The sequence below is a fragment of the Aphelocoma coerulescens genome (assembly GCF_041296385.1).
Source record: "Aphelocoma coerulescens isolate FSJ_1873_10779 chromosome W unlocalized genomic scaffold, UR_Acoe_1.0 ChrW_unloc_scaf_1, whole genome shotgun sequence".
NCBI classification, from domain to species: domain Eukaryota; kingdom Metazoa; phylum Chordata; class Aves; order Passeriformes; family Corvidae; genus Aphelocoma; species Aphelocoma coerulescens.
In genome coordinates, this window is record NW_027184080.1 from 399,853 (window position 1) to 417,687 (window position 17,835).

General features: G+C 45.4%; 1 protein-coding gene across 1 annotated transcript in view; it reads right to left on the bottom strand.

Annotated features, from left to right (window-relative positions):
* The window catches only part of LOC138102756 (amyloid-beta A4 precursor protein-binding family A member 1-like), a 129,246-nt gene that overhangs the window by 15,208 nt on the left and 96,203 nt on the right, over positions 1-17,835 (bottom strand). Inside the window, exons 5-7 of the mRNA XM_069000501.1 lie at positions 8,575-8,607; positions 6,952-7,038; positions 6,139-6,324 (exon numbers count right to left, since the gene is read on the bottom strand). Coding sequence (XP_068856602.1) covers positions 6,139-6,324; positions 6,952-7,038; positions 8,575-8,607 — 306 coding nt within the window. The remainder of the gene's footprint in view (positions 1-6,138; positions 6,325-6,951; positions 7,039-8,574; positions 8,608-17,835) is intronic.

Genomic DNA, 17,835 nt, shown 5'->3' on the forward strand with positions numbered 1-17,835 from the left:
GGAGGATTCTACCCCTCTATTGCGCTCTCATGAGACCCCACCTGGAGTCCTGCATCCAACTCTGGGGCCGCAACATAAGAAGGACATGGACCTGTTAGAACGGGTCCAGAGGGGGGCCACCAAGATGATCAGAAGGCTAGAATGCTTCTCCTATGAAAAAAGGCTGAGAGAGTTTGGGTTCTTCAGCCTGGAGAAGAGAAGGCACTGGGGAGAGCTTATTGTGGCCTTTCAATATGGAAAGGGGGCTGTATTGGGGTTGCATGGCCTGGTTTTTGGTAGCAGGGGGGCTACAGGGGTGGCTTTTGTGAGAAGCTGCCAGAAGCTTCCTTCATGTCTGGCAGAGTCAATCCCTGGCGGCTCCAAAGATGGATGTGCTGCCTGCCAAGGCTGGACCAATTAGAAATGGTGATAATGCCTCTGTGCTAACATATTTAAGAAGAAAAAAGAAACCCAAAACTGGTGGAGCAGTTGTAATTTCACCCAGAGACGAGCCAAGTGAGAAAATGTGAGAAGAACAACTGTGCAGACACCAAGGGCAGTGAAGAAGGAATGGGAGGAGGTGCTCCAAGCACCGGAGCCGAGATTCCTCTGCAGCCCGTGGTGAAGCCCATGGTGAAGCAGGCTGTTCCTCTGCAGCCCACAGAGGAGCCCCACGCTGGAGCAGGTGGATGTCTGAGAGGAGGCTGTGACCCTGTGGGAGGCCTGTGGAGAGAGGAGTACTGCTCTCATGCTGGAGCAGCCTGTCCTTGAAGGCCTGCACCCCGTGGAAGAGGGACCCGCACTGCAGCAGTTTGGGGAGGACTGTTGCCCATGGGATGGACTCATGTTGCAGCAGGTCACAGAGAGCTGTTGCTCATGAGATGGACTCATGTCAGAGGAGTTCATGGAGAATTGTCTCCTGTGAGAGGGACCCCACAGTGCAGCAGGTGAACGACTCCTCTCCCTGAGCAGCGGGAGAAGCCATGGGTGATGAATGGACCATACCCTCCATTCCCCGTCTCCTTGTGCTGCTGGGGAGGGAGATAGAGCTAGGAAGGAGGGAGGGGTGGGGGGAAGGTGTTTGTAAGGGTTTATTTTGCTTCTCATTATCCTGTTCTGATTTTCTTAGTAATAAATTTACTTCATATCTCTAATTTGAGCCTTTTTTTTTTCCTGTGATGGTATTTGGTGAGGCATCTCTCCCGGTCCTTATCTCAACCCATGAACCCTTCATTAAATTTTCTCTCCTCTGTCCAGCTGCAGAGGGGAGTGAGTGAGCGGCTTTGGTGGGTGCCTGGCATCTGGTCCAGGTCAACCCATGACAGGGGCTTATAAGAAAGATGGAGACTTTTTGCCAAGACCTGTAGCGACAGGACCAGGGGCAACCCCCTGAGAGAGGGTAGGTTTAAATTAGATATAAGGAAGATTATTTTTTTATTATGAGGGTGTTGAGACATTGGAACAGGTAGCCCAGAGAAGTTGAGATCCAAAATGCCTGTGATCCAAATGGTAGTGGAATCTGACAGCATGCTAGAAAACAAAATTTTACAGAAGCAGTAGGAAAGATGAGCAGCAATGCATTCATATGGCGACTCACCCGATCACCAATAGCAAACACAGGATTATAAGCGATGCCATGGCTCTGGTAGACTGCCAGGGACACTTTTTGTCCATGTCATCTGGCAGCAACAGCCAATTGTACAAATGCCTTTTGAATGTGGGTAAGAGTTGTGTCACCCAACGGGTTCACCAATGGTACTGTGATTTCACACAATTATACAGTAGTTGGATAACGTGGGTGGCGTCTTACCTATGCTGCCGATAATGGTCAAGGGGCAGGGTGTCAGTGTCCCATAATTGGAAGTGTTCAAAGCCAGGTTGGAAGGGGTTCTGAGCAAGCCCATCTAGTGAAAGATGTCCCTTCTAGATGGTCTTTAAAGGTCCCTTCCAACCTAAACCAATCTATGATCCTATGATTCTAGCTTCTACCACCTGCTACTGATGGTAGAGTCAGGGATGGGTAGAAAAACAAAGGCATGTAAAGGGAAAGCTCTGGTCTGTGCCATGCAAGGAAGCAGCTGAAAAGAGCAGACTAGTGGAATCCGTTGTTGTGAGGTGATCAAGGTAAACTTGGAATGATATTGTTTACAAGTGGAAAGCAAGATGGCATGAGGGCAGAGCTAATGGGAGCAGTGCAGGAAACTGAGTGTGGAACAGTGCTGTGCATAACCAGAGTGCTGAGTGCAGGAAGCACTGTGGAGTGTAGGGGTGCTGGTCACAGTGAAGAATGAAACTGCCCTCTGGTGTGTAGTTCTCGTTAGGGGGAAGGGAAGGGAAAGAGGATGGGAGGACTCCCTACACTATGGTGTTGGGGTGTGCTGGAGATGCGGGAACAGAGCTAAGCTGTGTTTTTACACGCAGTCCAATTCAGGCTCTGGTAAGGAAAAGGTTCCCAATACCAACTGTTTGCATCATATCTACTCAAGGTAGCCCTAAACCTGTTGATGATGAAAATATGATCACTGGCATTCATTGAAAAATTCAACAGCACACAGAGTCTGGACTTCCATTATTTTGCAAACTTTCAGATCAAAACAATTTGATGGCAAGAACAATATGGCAAGAAGATGAGTGGACTGCAACTCATTAGATCAGCATGCTAGCTGGAAGAGAGGAGATAAATATGTACTTGTACATTCAAATGCATACACCAAGATGAACATCCAAGAAGAGATCAGCTGCCATTTAGACACCCAGCATTTGGCCATGGAGCTGAGCTGTTCTGAATATCCTGTGCCAGCTACACTTGGAAAATCTATTGTTGTTGTGGGGTTTTCTTTAAGATAAGGACAGTTCCAAGCAGGGACACAGTTTGGCCATCAGCCAAAGGCTGAGGTTTAAGGGATATCACAGTTGGCTTAACTGGGTAAGTTCTTCTAGATACCCAGCTGTCCCAGAAGAAGAAAAGATGACAGTGAAATATGTCAGACTGATATATAAAAGAGGCTCTACCACTCCATGGGATTTACAAGCTCTTTAGAGTGGAAATCTCTTTGCTGCAAACAGATCAATTTTTATCTTAACTCTTTCCAAGTTATATTTTCTCCTACTCGTTGGGATTTTTTAGAATGTCTATAAGCTATTTTTGAACTACTCTATGACTGAGGAATGCTCATGTCCTGAAAAATCCTCAGAATATGTTCAGACTATTACGTGATCAATGCTTTTTTTAGACCAACAGAGAGCAGTAGGTCGCTTATGTACCTGCAACCACAGAACTTATAAGAACATGATGCCTTTAAAACAGGTTCTCACGTACATAAAACCAGACACTTCTTAAAGGAAACTCTCCCATCTGGAAGCCCTTACAAATATTTTTGAAGGCATTTTAGGTATTAGTGAGAATTTAACATTTTCACTTTAATTTTTATTAATTAGTTTAATATAGTCTGAATTGTACTGCAACATCTTTGTGAAGCTCGGGTGAGGTGCAAGTTACAAGAAGGAGAAATAGGCTATAACAGGATGAAATAGGCTAACAAGATGCCTTAGCTGGCATGACTGCTGTAGTCTTGGCATTAGTTTTCTCATGGGAGTGATTCCTCTCCCTCTATATGAACCATCTGATTGGCATAAAAATGGTGGCCACCATGGAGACATAATATCCTGTTATTTGGAGAATGGAGCAATAAATGAGATTTGCTGTCTTGTCGATTAGATAGCAGTGTGAGATCATTTTATTTGGGACAAACCTGATTCTAAGACTGAAAACTCTCTATCTCTCAACTTCATTTTGATGTATTTGTGTATGATTTCCCCCCCCCCCTTGCTTATTTAGTTTAGTTTAGTGTTTGGTTGGGCTTTTTTTTAAAAACATACTACATAAAATCAACAAGTTATGTGCATTGATATTTCTTTCTCAAAATGTTTGGGTTTTAATTAGTGAGGACAGGACCTCACGTTTGATAACAGACAACTCAGCCCTCTGTGGGGGTGCTTGTGCACCCCACACTTGGTAAAATGGCCAGGGTAAGAACAGACAATAAGATGCTAGTGTGGGTGGACGTATTGAGTCTGGCTGGGATGGAGTTAACTTTCCCCATAGCACCCTCACAATGCTGTTCTTTGCATTGGTAGCTGGAAAGGTGTTGATAACACACCAGTGTTTTTGACTACTGCTGAGCAGTGCTGGCACAGCATCAGCGCTGTCTCTCCAACTGTCCCTGCCCCAAAGGCCAGTAGGCTGGGGGTGGGCAAGAGGCTGGGAAGGGACATAGCCAGGACAGCTGATCCAAACTGACCAAAGGGCTATTCCTCCTTCTGATGAGGAGAAAGAGTGCGAGAGCATGTCGGTGGGCATCTGGCAGCCAGCCAAGGTCAACCCACTACAGTGGGTGTGAATGGGACACCCACAACTGTGTGAGAGGGCATTTGCCCCAAATTGATAACAATGAAGAGGAAGATGACCATCACCCACTTTAAACAGGAACTGAGGAATTATAAAGGGACTTTGTAATTACAAAGGACACTATTGGAATTCCCAACATTATTGATTGGGCTTTTTTGGGGGAGGGGAATAATATCAGCTACTCCTTCTGAACTCCATCATCATCTCAAAAGGACACACAAACAAACAAAAAAGCCCCAAACACCCCTTTATGGCATATATCAGCGATCCTCACGGCAACACTAGGAAACAGAAGCTCCCTATGAAAATAAACTTCGGTAGGTAAGCCAAGGGTTGGCATGGCATCGCCTGAGGGTGGCACTGCTAGCAGGAACATTTGCACTGCTCTTGGGAGCATGGAGAGTGCAGGAGCGTATCTGAAATGCTTGTGCAGTATGAGAAACAAACAGGATGAACTGGAAGCATTGGTCAGCTTCCAGAGCTATGGTATCATTGGCATTAGTGAGACTTGGTGGAAGGAGTTCCATGATTGGAGTGCTGGGATGGAGGGCTACAGGCTGTTCAGGAGGGATAGGCAGGGCAGGTGGAGGTGTTGCACTATACGTAAGGGAGAGGTTTGATTGTACAGCCCTTACAGTTAGTGATGATGTGGTTGAGAGCCTCTGGGTGAGGATTAGGAGGATGGAAAACAAAGGAGATGTTGTAGTGGGTGTCTACTACTGATCACCCAGCCAGGATGTAAGGCATGATGAGTTATTCTATAGGCAATGAGGAGACATTTCAGGACTGGTAGTCCTTGTCCTTATGGGAGATTTAAACTTCCCAGACATCAACTGGGACTATGATACTGCTGTGACAACCAGATCTTGGAAATTCTTGAAGTTTGGTGGAGATTACTTCTTGGACTGATACTTGTTGAAGATGGTCACCTGACGAAGAGGGATGAAGAAAAGAAGAGGCGTTCGATGCTTTAATAATACTGATAGACCTTGGGCTGCCCGGCCCTCTGAGTTGGAGGACCACGACTACAAGGACGGTGACTTTCCATTTGCGGACACTGAAATTGTAAGGGACCAGTTGCATCAGCTGTATGATCATAAGTCCATGGGGCCTGATGGGATTCATCCAAAAGCACTGAGACTCTGGGAGATGCCCCCTGGCTGGAAGCTAGCCAACATTATTCCAATTTACAAGAAGGGCATGAGGAAGACCCAGGAAACTACAGACCTCTTAGACTTAGCTCAGTACCTGGGCAAATTGTGGAGAAGATCATACTGTAAAGATAGGGGGAATAATTTCAGCTAATCCTTCTGAAACCTTTAATTAAATCAGAAGGAAATACTAACAAAGAAAAAAAGCTTAACACACCTATTTAAGGCATATATCAGCAATCCTTATGGCAATATTCGGGAATGGAAGCTCCCTATAAAAAGAATCTTCCTTGATGGACACTCACAGATCCTCAGCATGCATGTGTAAGCTGTGGCAAGTGTTCTTTTAGAATCTGCCCCTCACTGTCTTTATGAAAGTATTTAATTTACTTGAAAAAAACAAAGTTCTATAAAAACTGAATTTTTGAGTAAAACACAGGGTTCCATTGTGCAAAGAGAAAGGAAGTTCTTCTACTTTGATGAAATATTTTTATGCAAGTAACAAACAAGCCAAATGGGATCATTTGCTATGGACTTCCAAGTCTGTCAAGATGTGCTCACATTTTGCCTCCTAGAAAAATCACAAGATAAAATCCTTACATCCTCAGACTCAAAGACACGGCAAATCATTTTGAATTGCCTTTTTCCATCTTGGGAGGCATGAGATGCTTCCACATTGTCTCGGGAATTTGATTGCAGCATTCGTCTGCGAGCCATCAGGATAACTATATTCCCTATATCTGCAATGTAGGAAATGGTCCTCAGAGGATGATCCATCATAGTTTCCTGAAGGATAGAAAAAATGGTATCAGATGTTATTTTAACCAGATTTTTATTGCACTTTTGGTGTTTTATAAAGAGATTAATGGGAGTATGACATATTTGTTAAGTAAATGTTTATAAACCAGAAAAAAGGTATCTTTTATGAAAGGACAGACAGGGAGGAACCAACAGCCTCACTTTCAAAAAAAGCAAACCAAAGAAAAGTACATTTTGAAAATGTGGAAAAGAACATAAAGACTTGGGTATCTTGGCCTGAACTCACACCATGCTGAGGACTAAGGACTTCAAATTATTTATCACAATCAAATACTTCAGGCTTGGCTGGGGACAAGCTGGTACTTGTCATTATGGTACTAGGCTGCCTAGAGTCCTGTATAATGTGAACGAAGCTTCTTATCTTTTGGGCTGACTGCAATTAGCATACCTGCCAAATCAGTCAGACAACTGATTAACTCCATGTGTTATGTGGTTCTCAAGCATAGATTTCTGACCAGCAAGTCTTGGAGGGAGCTATAAAAGCCAGCACTCCATGAAAGTCAGATTTTGGCAGGTAGATGAAGGTCTGTTTCAAAGGACTATTATTATAATACTGACAAGGCTTGACCTGCAAAGCTGCTTCTTTGTCCATACCTGTGTGTCTGCGTTCAATACTTTTATTCTCTGTGTAGAAATGAAGAGGTCCACTTCAGTCACAGGTTGAGATTCACCTTCTGAAGCCTGCAATGAGTCAGTAACATTAGTTAGCACCCTTAATAGTTATATTAGGACACAAACAAAAAACAGGCACCAGAACAGAAATTCAAAACAAAGTGATAGATTGCAGAAGCTAAACAAAAAGATATGGAAACCCTGTATTAGATATGAAAGTGGGTTAGATTCAATTTGTAAAATTTTTAATCCCATAAAAACCACTCTGACCTCTGTCTTGGGGTGACCTTATGATGTGTATCCCATATCGCTGCCTATGCCCAGAAATTAATTTCTGTGTCTTTCTATGCCTCTAAACTGAGCCTGAGAGGGGGGAGGAAAAAACTGAGCAAAACTTTTTCAGGGCACTTTGCAGCTTGTTCAAGGTCACACAGAGATAGCAGGGTTTTTTTTCCCAGCTGCGGTGAGGGAGCGAGGAAGCACCCGGCTTGTGGCTTTCCAGTCAGCTTTTTGGCCAGTTGTTTCAGTTTCTTGTTCTCCGGAGAGAGAAACTGAGAGTTGGACTTTGTTTTTCCTTCTCTGGAATTACGGATTTTCTCCCTTTTCTACTGGACTGCTTTCAACCTCAGAGCACATCGGGAGGACTTTCCACCTGGCACAGAGGGCCTGGCCCTGGCCCAAGCCCCAGCTCCGAGGAGACCAAAGGGAGGACTCTTAACACTTTCCCAGGTTTTTCCTCCACAGCAAAACATTTTATTATTTAGCCTTATTTTCCCTTTCCCGTGTGTTTGGTAAATAAATAGTTTTATCTTCTTCACTTTCCTTCGAGGAAAATTTATTTTCTTCCCGAACCTGGGGGGGGGAAGGGGTGGTTGTGCCTTCTCTCAGAGGAGATATTTCTAAATTTGGCCAAACTGGAACAACCTCCTTTCCCATAAAGTGTCTTAACAGTGACAGCTCAGAATAGGGAAAATGTGTAACACAGGTGCAATTTTAAATAATTTATAGCACAGTTCTGGCAAGAGGGTCTTCAGAGTCAGACAATGTACTAACTCCCTCCAGAAGCCATACCTTTGTAAACAAAAGCAAAAGCTTGCAATTTTAAGTGCCTTTTAAAAAAATCTGATAACTATTTAAGAACTTTATAATCATGAGATATTACCAAAGCATGTAATTCAGCATATAATTGTGTCTATACTTTTTTCCTTTATTTGAAACAGCTGTGAATCAAGCAAAACACTCCCTATAAAGGAACAAAAAAGCACTTTTTTTTTTTACTTTGCCAGTTTGCAGAATGAAACCTGACACATAAGTCCTATTTCTTCGGTATGCATTTTTGGTACTACCTGTATCCCTTTGATAAGTCCAATCTCCACCCTATTTCTAACACAGAATGGCTAATGATAATCAATGGCTAATGATGGCCAACCAGGTGATTGATTTCTGAGACATGTTAACTGATATGGTAGCTCAGAAATAAATCTAAAAAACCCTTACTGAAGGGAGAAAAGAAGAAAAAACAACAACAACAAGAAAAAAACCCCAAAACAACAAAGCAAACAAAAGACCAGATGTAACATCAATTGGATGGTGGTTGTACTGCACCTTCTTCCTGCCTTTGGTTAATTTCTGGGCCATCTGTTTGGCATGTAATAAACAGATGGAAAATAAGTTAGAGAAGAACTTGCAAAGACTCTTAAGTCAAACAGGAATATATACACTAATGACAGGGCTCAATCTATCAGTTGTTCTGAATTAGTCTCTTCTTAGATTAATTTCCTCTTTTTTTGGTTAAAAAAAACTTCATGTTTATCAGCTTTTAGAAAAATTAAAATTAAGAGAAATCTTAATCAGGAGAGTATATAAAAGGATTTTTCCTCATCCAAACATTACTCTGAAGAAACAGTTTCCTCCCCCACTCTCCAAGAGCCTTTCCTCATTTACAGCAGTACGAGTCAAGAGCGGTTCCTTCTAGTGGTTTGGTCTAAAATACTCATTACTTACTCATTTACCTTCTGTGAGATAAGAATTAGGAGAAAGCAAAGCAGGTACAAAACTTAAAAGAATATAAAGAAGTTTATTAACAGACCTAAAAGAAAGGAAAAAAATCAGACCAAACCTTCAGAACACTTCTCCTCCCCCCACCTTTCTCCCTTCTCCCACTGACAATGTAAAAAGGCAACCCTTGAGATTTTCAGTCAGTTTACCACTTCTATAATAACCTTTTTCAGTTCACTTAGGGAGAGGAGTCTTTCTTGCTCATGCTATGGGGACATCTCCACAAGTTCTCTCATGGCTTTAGTATCACAGCGAGACAGCTGCCTGGGTTGGTTCTCTGCTTGCATGTGAAAGTCCCTTCCCTCGACTTACAGCTTTCCCCACAACTGTTTTCGAGGGTCCAATCTTGAGCTAATGGGGTACTATTTTAAGGTTGAGCTGTTCAGAAACAAAGGTTCTTTTTACCCATCTCTGGGAGCATCTTCATCTCTAGGAATAGAGGCTCTCCTCCTCCCCCAGGAGCAAAGGGGCCTCATCAAATTACAGCTACTGTCATTTGCTTATTTCAGCACAAGTACTTCTGCTCACAATTACAGTTTGAATGCTCCAACCCCCCCATGCTTTCATGAAATTACAACAGGTACTCTGATATATCATAGTCCATCACCACCATAGCTTTACAACAGAATTTCAGCTTCTAAGCATCTCCTCTTTCTCCTCCCTCAGGGTTTCAGCTCTTCCTTCTTCACTGACTTTGGTGTCTCTATGGTGTTTTCTTCACCTTCCCTCTTCCTCAGACTCGGAAGAGGATTGATGTCTGCAGGCTTCATCTGTTCTGGAGGAAACTTACAGCACTAAAAAAGGGTTAATCTCACCCAGCCCTGCAGCTGGAGTTTGCTTATTGCTGTTGGTCACATGATCTTTGCTGGACAGCAGGGCAGTGGTCTCAGACGAGCCCCAGCTGCACCAGGGGCTGCCTGCAGGGAGCAGGGCTGGGGGGGTTGGGGGGGGGGGGGGGGAGGCGTGGATGGAACAGGGCCGCATGGCTCCAGGATGGCTGTGTCCCGGCCTGGCCCCGCTGGGCCACACAGGCACCTCCCCCAGTTACCTGTCCCAAGGCCGGAAGCAAGAGAGAGCTTTCCCGGGCTCTGTTCATTCTTAAATGTGGACCACAGAGGTGTGTCAAGCTTCTTAAGTGGCTTAAAAAGTTGCCAATATTCAAACTAGCCAGTTGATAGGTTCTGTCAAGTCATAGAGGAAGCTGTAAGCACCTCTTTGCAAGAGAATCACTTCCGTAGCTATGCTAGCCCATGACACTCCTCCAAAGTAAAATCAGCATAAGGTGCAAGAAAATAATCCCACCCATTATTATTCCAACTTTTTCATATTTAAAGAATTTAAATACAAATTGCTTAATGTTCTCACACATATGGCATCATAAATCCCAAATCATGCAATCTTACATCCAAACACAGAAATATATTAAAATTTCATGGAAAAAAAAATAGAAGTGATATCTGACTGAGCCCTTTTGCCCCCAACTACATCTCCTCCTATGTTAATACACCCATGCATTTGGAGACCAGTTTTTTCTGTGAAACCTTCAGAAGGAGTTTTCTATACCATGACATTCTGCCAAGAACAAGGAAGATAATATACGTCATAAACACCAGAAATTTTGTCTTATAATGAAGCATTATTACTGTAATGCTGCTTTATACCCAAAGATATTTCATCATAATCCCACGAAAATATCTTATGTACTATTACTGTGACAAGTACAGTGACTGAAAATAAGCACCATTGACATTCCATTTCTTTGCAGTTGATTAAAATATAAGGCCAAGAACTCGACTCCAAAGTTGGTGGTTTCATTAAGCAGTGGGGGGAATGGGGAGGGTGGGCAGTGCTACAGCATGTTGTCAGCATTGGGAGTCCACCAGGAAGAATATGATGTTCATGTTGGTGGCTGCTTCTTCACTCCGTCAGAGCTAATCCCTGGCAGCTCCAGATGGATGTGCCACTGGTCAAGGCTGGGCCAATTAGAAATTGTGGTGATGCCTCTGTGATAACATATTTAAGAAGAAGAGGGGGAAAAAAGTTTTTGCACATGTAATTGCGGACACAGTGGGGTGAGAACATGTGAGAGGAACAACTCTGCAGACACCAAGGGCAGTGGAGAAGGAGGGGAAGGAGGTGTCTGCAGCCTGTGGTGAAGACCATGGTGAAGCAGCTGTGCCCCTGCAGCCCATGGAGGACCATGGAGATGCAGAGATCCATCCTCATCCTGTGGAGGAGACCCACACCTGAGCAGGTGGATGCCTGAGAGGAGGCTGTGACCCCTTGGGAGGTCCACGCTGGAGCAGGGTTCTGGCAGGGACCGACAGACCCGTGGAGAGATGGCCCCATGCTAGAGCAGCCTGTCCTTGAAGGACTGCACCCCATGGAAGAGTGACCCATGTTGCAGCAGTTTGGGAAGGACTGTTGCCCATGGGATGGACTCATGTAGGAGAAGTTCATGAAGAACTATCTCTCATATGAGGGACCCCACAGTGCAGCAGGTTAATGACTCCTCTCCCTGAGCAGCGGGAGAAGCCACGGGTGATGAACAGACCATAACCTCCATTCCCTGTCTCCCTGCTGTGCTAGGGAGGTAGAGATGGGAAGGAGAGAGGGATGGGGGAAAGGTGTTTGTAAGGGTCCTATTTTACTTCTCATTATCCTGCTCTGATTTTGTTTGTAATAAATTCACTTCATATCTCTAATTTGAGCCTGTTTTGCCCGTGATGGTGTTTGGTGAGCTGTGGAGATACAGATAGAAAGCAGAAGTGAGAGCACTGCTAAACTCATGTCAGCAGTAGATGCGCTAACGCTGCTAGGCCGAAAACTGTGGCAGGCAGTACAGCCTATAATGAAATAGTCAGCATAAAAGAAAGGCATGCTTGGCATGTACCTGTGATAGTGCTAGCTTTTAGTTTTGCAATGTTATTAAGAAACATAGATATGGTTGTTATAGTGATTGCTGCTTATATAAGAATTTATTTTTAGTAACTGCTGAAAAGGTATAAATACTCAGCTCTGTATCAATAAAATCGGCTTATTGCATCCAAGCAATCTGCCCCGTCTCTTTCATTGCCAACCGTCTCGCGACAACTGGTGCCCCATGTGAGGACTGGGCTTTCTCCTACGTGACAGTCGGCAACACCCTGCAGAACTTCAGTAACTTTGCCAAAGGTTAAGCCGCAGGAGAAGCAGGAGCCTTCGGAACTGTGGTTAAGACGCGGAGAGAAGTGGGAGCCACGCCAGCCGGCAACTGATCCTCTGAAAAAGAGGTGAGTTGCTGCAGAGAACTATGGGCCAGGGTCAGGGAATGACCACCCTAGAAAGAGACGTGCTTGAGCTTATGTCAAAGCTGCTAGACAAGCAAGGCAAATCTTTGCCTGCTCACGATTTGAAAACTATACTCCGATGGACTGCTTCTAAACTGGAAGGAATAACTCAGTCCACAATTTTTACGGCAGATTTATGGGATAAAGTAGGAGTGGAACTTTGGAAAGCTGTGGCTAACGGTGATAAAAATACTGCACAAATGATTCCCTCCTGGAAAGTAATTTTTGAAGCTTTAAAAGCTCAAGAAAAATCTCTTGCTAAAGATAATGGGGATGCCCCTTGCTTCCCCTCCTCAGAAGCAGAGCCTCAGAACTCTTTACAATTTGAAGAGACTGTGCCTCCTTCACCAAAGGCTTCAGCCCCCCTTGCAACAAAGAGGGAGAAGGGCTCCTCACGATCTATAAAAGCATTTACTGCTGGCTACAGTCCAGCTGACAGCAGCGAGGATGAAGGAGGGGATCCCTTTGACCCCGGATCTATCCATCCTGAAAAAGAGCCAGATTTATTTCCCCCTGACCCTCACGAGACCTGGGTCTGCTTGAAACAACAAGCATTAAAAGAAGGGGACTTTGACTTCGCAGATAAAATTGTGGCACCGGTCTTGTATACGGGACCGAGAAAACAGAATGCCCATTGGGAACAGCTATCTTTCTCAGAGATTAAAGAGCTTCGGCAGGCAGCCACAGAGCATGGTATCAGTTCACCGTATTTTGTGACCTTGTTAGATTCCATGCTTGCAGCTCATATTATGACACCATATGATTTAAAAACACTGGCACGGCTGCTGCTATCTCCCGCTCAAAACGCTTTATGGGAAAAGGAGTGGGAAAAAGGTCTACAGGATCTGCTCCTATCTTATGTGGGTCATGCTAATTAGACCCTGGTGGCCTTCACGATTAGACAGCTTATGGGAATGGGACCATATATCGACCCTAATGTCCAAGCCCAAGGCATTCCCCGGAAGCCCTTGAGGGAGTCCGAAACGCGGCTCGCCAAGCTTTCCTGAAGGTCCCTGATGCAAAAAAGCCTCAGAAATCATTTATGATCGTTGTCCAGGGGCCCCAAGAATCTTATATGCAGTTTATCAACCGCCTTAAGCAGGCGCTCGAATGCCAAATTGATAATGCAGAGGCTCGTGAAATTTTGCTTCTGAAGCTCGCTGTTGAGAATGCCAATGCAGACTGTAAAAAACTCCTTAAGTCTCTGCCTAACAAGAATCCAACTCTGGTCGAAATGATTGAAGCATGCAATCGTGTTGGCACCCTAGAACATCAATATTCAGCCATGGCTGCAGCCCTTGCATCCATGAGAGGGCCTCCTGCAACTTCAGGAGTCTGTTTCGGCTGCGGCAAACCCGGTCATTTGAGAAGGGACTGATCTGCTCCAAAAAGAGATAAACCCAAAGCTGTTGGGAAATAGAATTATTGGGATCGATAAAAGAACTGTGCAAGCAATAGGCCTGGAAGTTTTTACGCTTGTGTGTGAGAAAAACTTTCCATAGGAAAGTCCCTGTGTGAAGGAAACAAACAGGCCTGAGAAAGAGAGAGGGAGTGAAAAACTTGCAGCTGTGCTATCCGGGAGTGAACAAGGGAGATGAGCACAAAATTCTTTTGATCATAACAAGACTGTGGAAACTTGCCAATGTAGGTCCAATTATGTAGAAATAGAAATGTGTCTTGATAAGCTTTAAGCCACTTAGGAGCTAACAAGCTGGTATACTATATAAGTGCCTTTAGACTGCTAATAAACGGAGTTCGTTTATCAACCATATTGGTTTGGATTCTCTCTCTCTCCCCCCGCTGGGATCCGGGCTCCTCGTCCCGCGGAGCTTCTAACATCTGGCGCCACTCCTGTGTGCTCACGGTGCCACAGAGGCCCACATTCTGCTAACCAATGTCGCTCTAAGTATGATTCCGAAGGTCACCTGCTCCAAGGATACCAGGGAAACTGGAACCAGGGCGTGGGACAGCGGCACCATGCTCTGACACAAATGCCTCAGCCGCCTCTGCAGATGCCTGCTCTGCAGATGCCCGCTCTGCAGATGCCAGCCTCACAGATGTCAGCCTCGCAGATACCCAGCGGCAGCTTCCCTCAAGTCTTCGCCCAGCAACTGCAGGCAGTGCCGGACTGGACTTACAGACCTCAACCACAGTAACGTTAAATAATTCTTCTGTTCATTTACTCACTACAGGAATTTTTTGGACCACTAGGGCCCCAAAAGAGCGCCCTACTTTTAGGAAAGTCCTCAAACAGCCTTCCAGGACTTTCTGCTCTCCCTGTAGTTATGGACTTAAATTTTAAGGACGAACTTAAGATCATAGTTTGGACCTCTAATCCACGGTGTTTTATTCCACGAGGCACCTGCATAGCTAAATTAATCCCTCTCCCACATGATTCACCATCCTTTGTAGAAAAATATGGCACCAAGGTGGGATAATCTGGTTTTATAGGGACCCCAAAAATACTATGGGCACAAACAATTTCTGATAAGCATCCTACCTGTCAGTGCACCCTGTCATTACAGGGACAACAAATAACGCTCACCGGTATTTTAGATACCGGAGCTGACGTTACTGTCATTTCTCAAGATAAGTGGCCCTCTAACTGGGCCCTTATGGAGGTGCCTATGGCCCTCACCAGGATAGGAGGAAGTAGTCGCAGTTATCAAAGTCGCCATCTGATTCAAGTGACAGGACCAGAAAACCACACAGCCTCTGTAAGGCCATTTGTTCTACCTGTGCCCATAGTGTTATGGGGATGAGATGTACTCTCTCAATGGAGCTTCAGAATTCAGTCGGATTTTTAATAGGGACCATTGAGGCACGCAACACCCTGAAATTAACCTGGAAAACTGAGACACCTATTTGGGTGGATCAATGGTCCCTGCCATTGCCTAAACTGTGTGCACTCGCTGAATTGGTCCAGGAAAAGCTTCAAAAGGGACATATAGTCCCCTCCATCAGTCCTTGGAATTCACCTGTGTTTGTTATTAAAAAACAATCTGGCAAGTGGTGCTTGCTCCATGATCTTCACAAGATTAATGCTGTTATGGAGGACATGGGAGCCCTCCAGCCTGGCCTCCCATCTCCTACCATGATCCCCCAAAATTGGCACTTGACAGTCATTGATTTAAAAGATTGCTTTTTTGACATTCCCTTGCATCCTGAGGATGCACCAAAATTTGCCTTTTCTGTCCCAAGCACCAATATGCAGGCACCCTTGCAAAGATATCGCTGGGTTGTCCTGCCCCAAGGCATGAAAAACAGCCCCACTATTTGCCAGTGGTTTGTTGCAAAAATCCTCAGTCCCATTCGCTTAGACATGCCTGACACTCTTTTATATCATTATATGGATGACATTTTAATTGCTGCAAAAAAACAAGAAGTCACGGAGAAAGCCTTAGCCCTTGTCAGTAATGATGTAACTCAAGCAGGACTTTGTGTTGCTCCTGAAAAAATTCAGCATCAACCCCCTTGTAAATAGCTGGGCTGGCGAATTAGGACACAGAGTATTTCTCCTCAACTTTACAAATTCAAACCAACATTTGTACTTTGCATGATGCTCAGAAACTTTTGGGGACAATTAATTGGATTTGTCCCCTGTTAGGAATCTCAAACGCAGACTGACTTGAGCCCTTTGTTTGCTCTGTTAAAAGGGGAACCATATTTACTATCACATAATGTTGGGGTTTTAGGAGGTCTCCTGGTTTCTTTTTTTCTGTTAAAGGAATTTCCCCCATACATGTTGCTAGGGGAACAAATGGCTGGGTACTTAAGAAAAACAAAAGACATGGATACTTTTTTTGTTTCACCTGGGTGTGTAGTCAGTCGGTCTCAGCTTTCGGACAGAGAGGGAAGCTGCTTTCTTCGGCCGCTTTTCCTTCTGCTGGAGAAGCCCCGAGATCCCAAAGCCTGCCTTCCCTGCCCCGCAAGAAGCCGAGCTGTGGCTGCCCTGCCCCGCCGTTGCTTCGAGCCGCGCTCGCCCTGCCTGCCCAGACCTCCGTTTGGATATATCTTGCCTGCCACCCAGGATTTGTGCTCATCCCTGCCGTTCCAGCCTGCTCTTCCCGAGGGTCTGGCCAGACACTGGGGTCAGCTGCCCAGGGGTTTGTGAAGCTTCTTTGTTCCATCCCTTCCCGGGATCCCAGGGCACCAGCATCGCGTGCTCCCCGAGCTCTCTCTGGAGCGCCCCCTGAAGCCGTGGGGGAACCATCGCACCTGCCCCTGCTCACCAGGAGCCGCCAGCGCCCCTGCCAGCTGGGAGCGGAACTGCACCCAAGGGGGAAGGGCCTGACAGCCGAGAAGGCTGGGACTGGGTTTGTGATTGTTTGCTGTTACTGCCATAGTTATTTGTGGGGTATGCCCAGCCCCTGCCCTGGAGGGATCTCTGCTGAGATAAGAGATTTCGTAATCGCCCAGCAGGACTCCCTGGAAAGGCAACCACTTCTTTGGTCACGGCGAGAAAAGACAGACCCACAATCCTTTAGGAGACCCTATGCAGATCCCTTGTAACCCATTTGCCTTCACCCATCCCCTGTATCCCTATAAAAGCTAAGGCCTCTGCCCCTGTGGGAGAGAACTCTCGTCCCTGGCTTTCCCCTTCGCCGGAGTACGGACTGACAATAAAGCTACCTTCTGTGCGGAACCAGCCACACGAGCCTCTCGTCTCTTTCTCTGGTCTGGTGTGGCCTGGAGGCTGCCCTGCAGAGCTGAGCTGGAATCATGAGCTGATAATCACTAAAGAGCTGACAGTCTCTGCAAGGGCCCTCCTGGCCAGCAGCTGAGGGAAGACACCGGGCCTCGGGAAGGAGATTCCTTTCGGGACCGTCTCTCCAGACCGGTCACCTCTTCCTGGGTCAGAGCTACTGACCCCATCACCAGCTGTAATAGTTATTGTTGTTTGTTTGACTGGTTATACACATATATAATAGTAAAGAACTGTTATTCCTATTTCCCACATCTTTGCCTAAAAGGCCCTTGATTTCAAAATCATAATAACTCGGAGGGAAGGGGGTTGCATCAGCCATTCCAAGGGAGGCTTCTGCCTTCCTTAGCAGACACCTGTCTTTCAAACCAAGACAGTCCCCTGTTAGGAATTTCAAATGCAGACTTGTGCCCTCTGTTTGTTCTGTTAAAAGGAGAGCCTGATTTGCGATCACCTCGGCAGCTTACACTGGAAGCTCGCCATGCACTGCAAAAAGTAGCTGATGCTATCTCAAATCGGCAAGCAGCCCGTTTTTTTTTTTAAACCAGCCAAACAGCCCTATGCTTTGATTTTTCAGTGGGACCCTAACTTGCCAGACCCTTTATTAATTATTGAATGGATTTTCCTGCCACACCACGTCTAAAACTGTCAGTACGCAACATGAAATGTTTGCTTTGCTTATTTGTCCTGGGTGGAGGTGTATTCTATTACCATCCTCATGAGCAGTGGAAATCAGGTGGGGCAGTGTTTCCTTGCCTCCTCCCCCCAGACTAT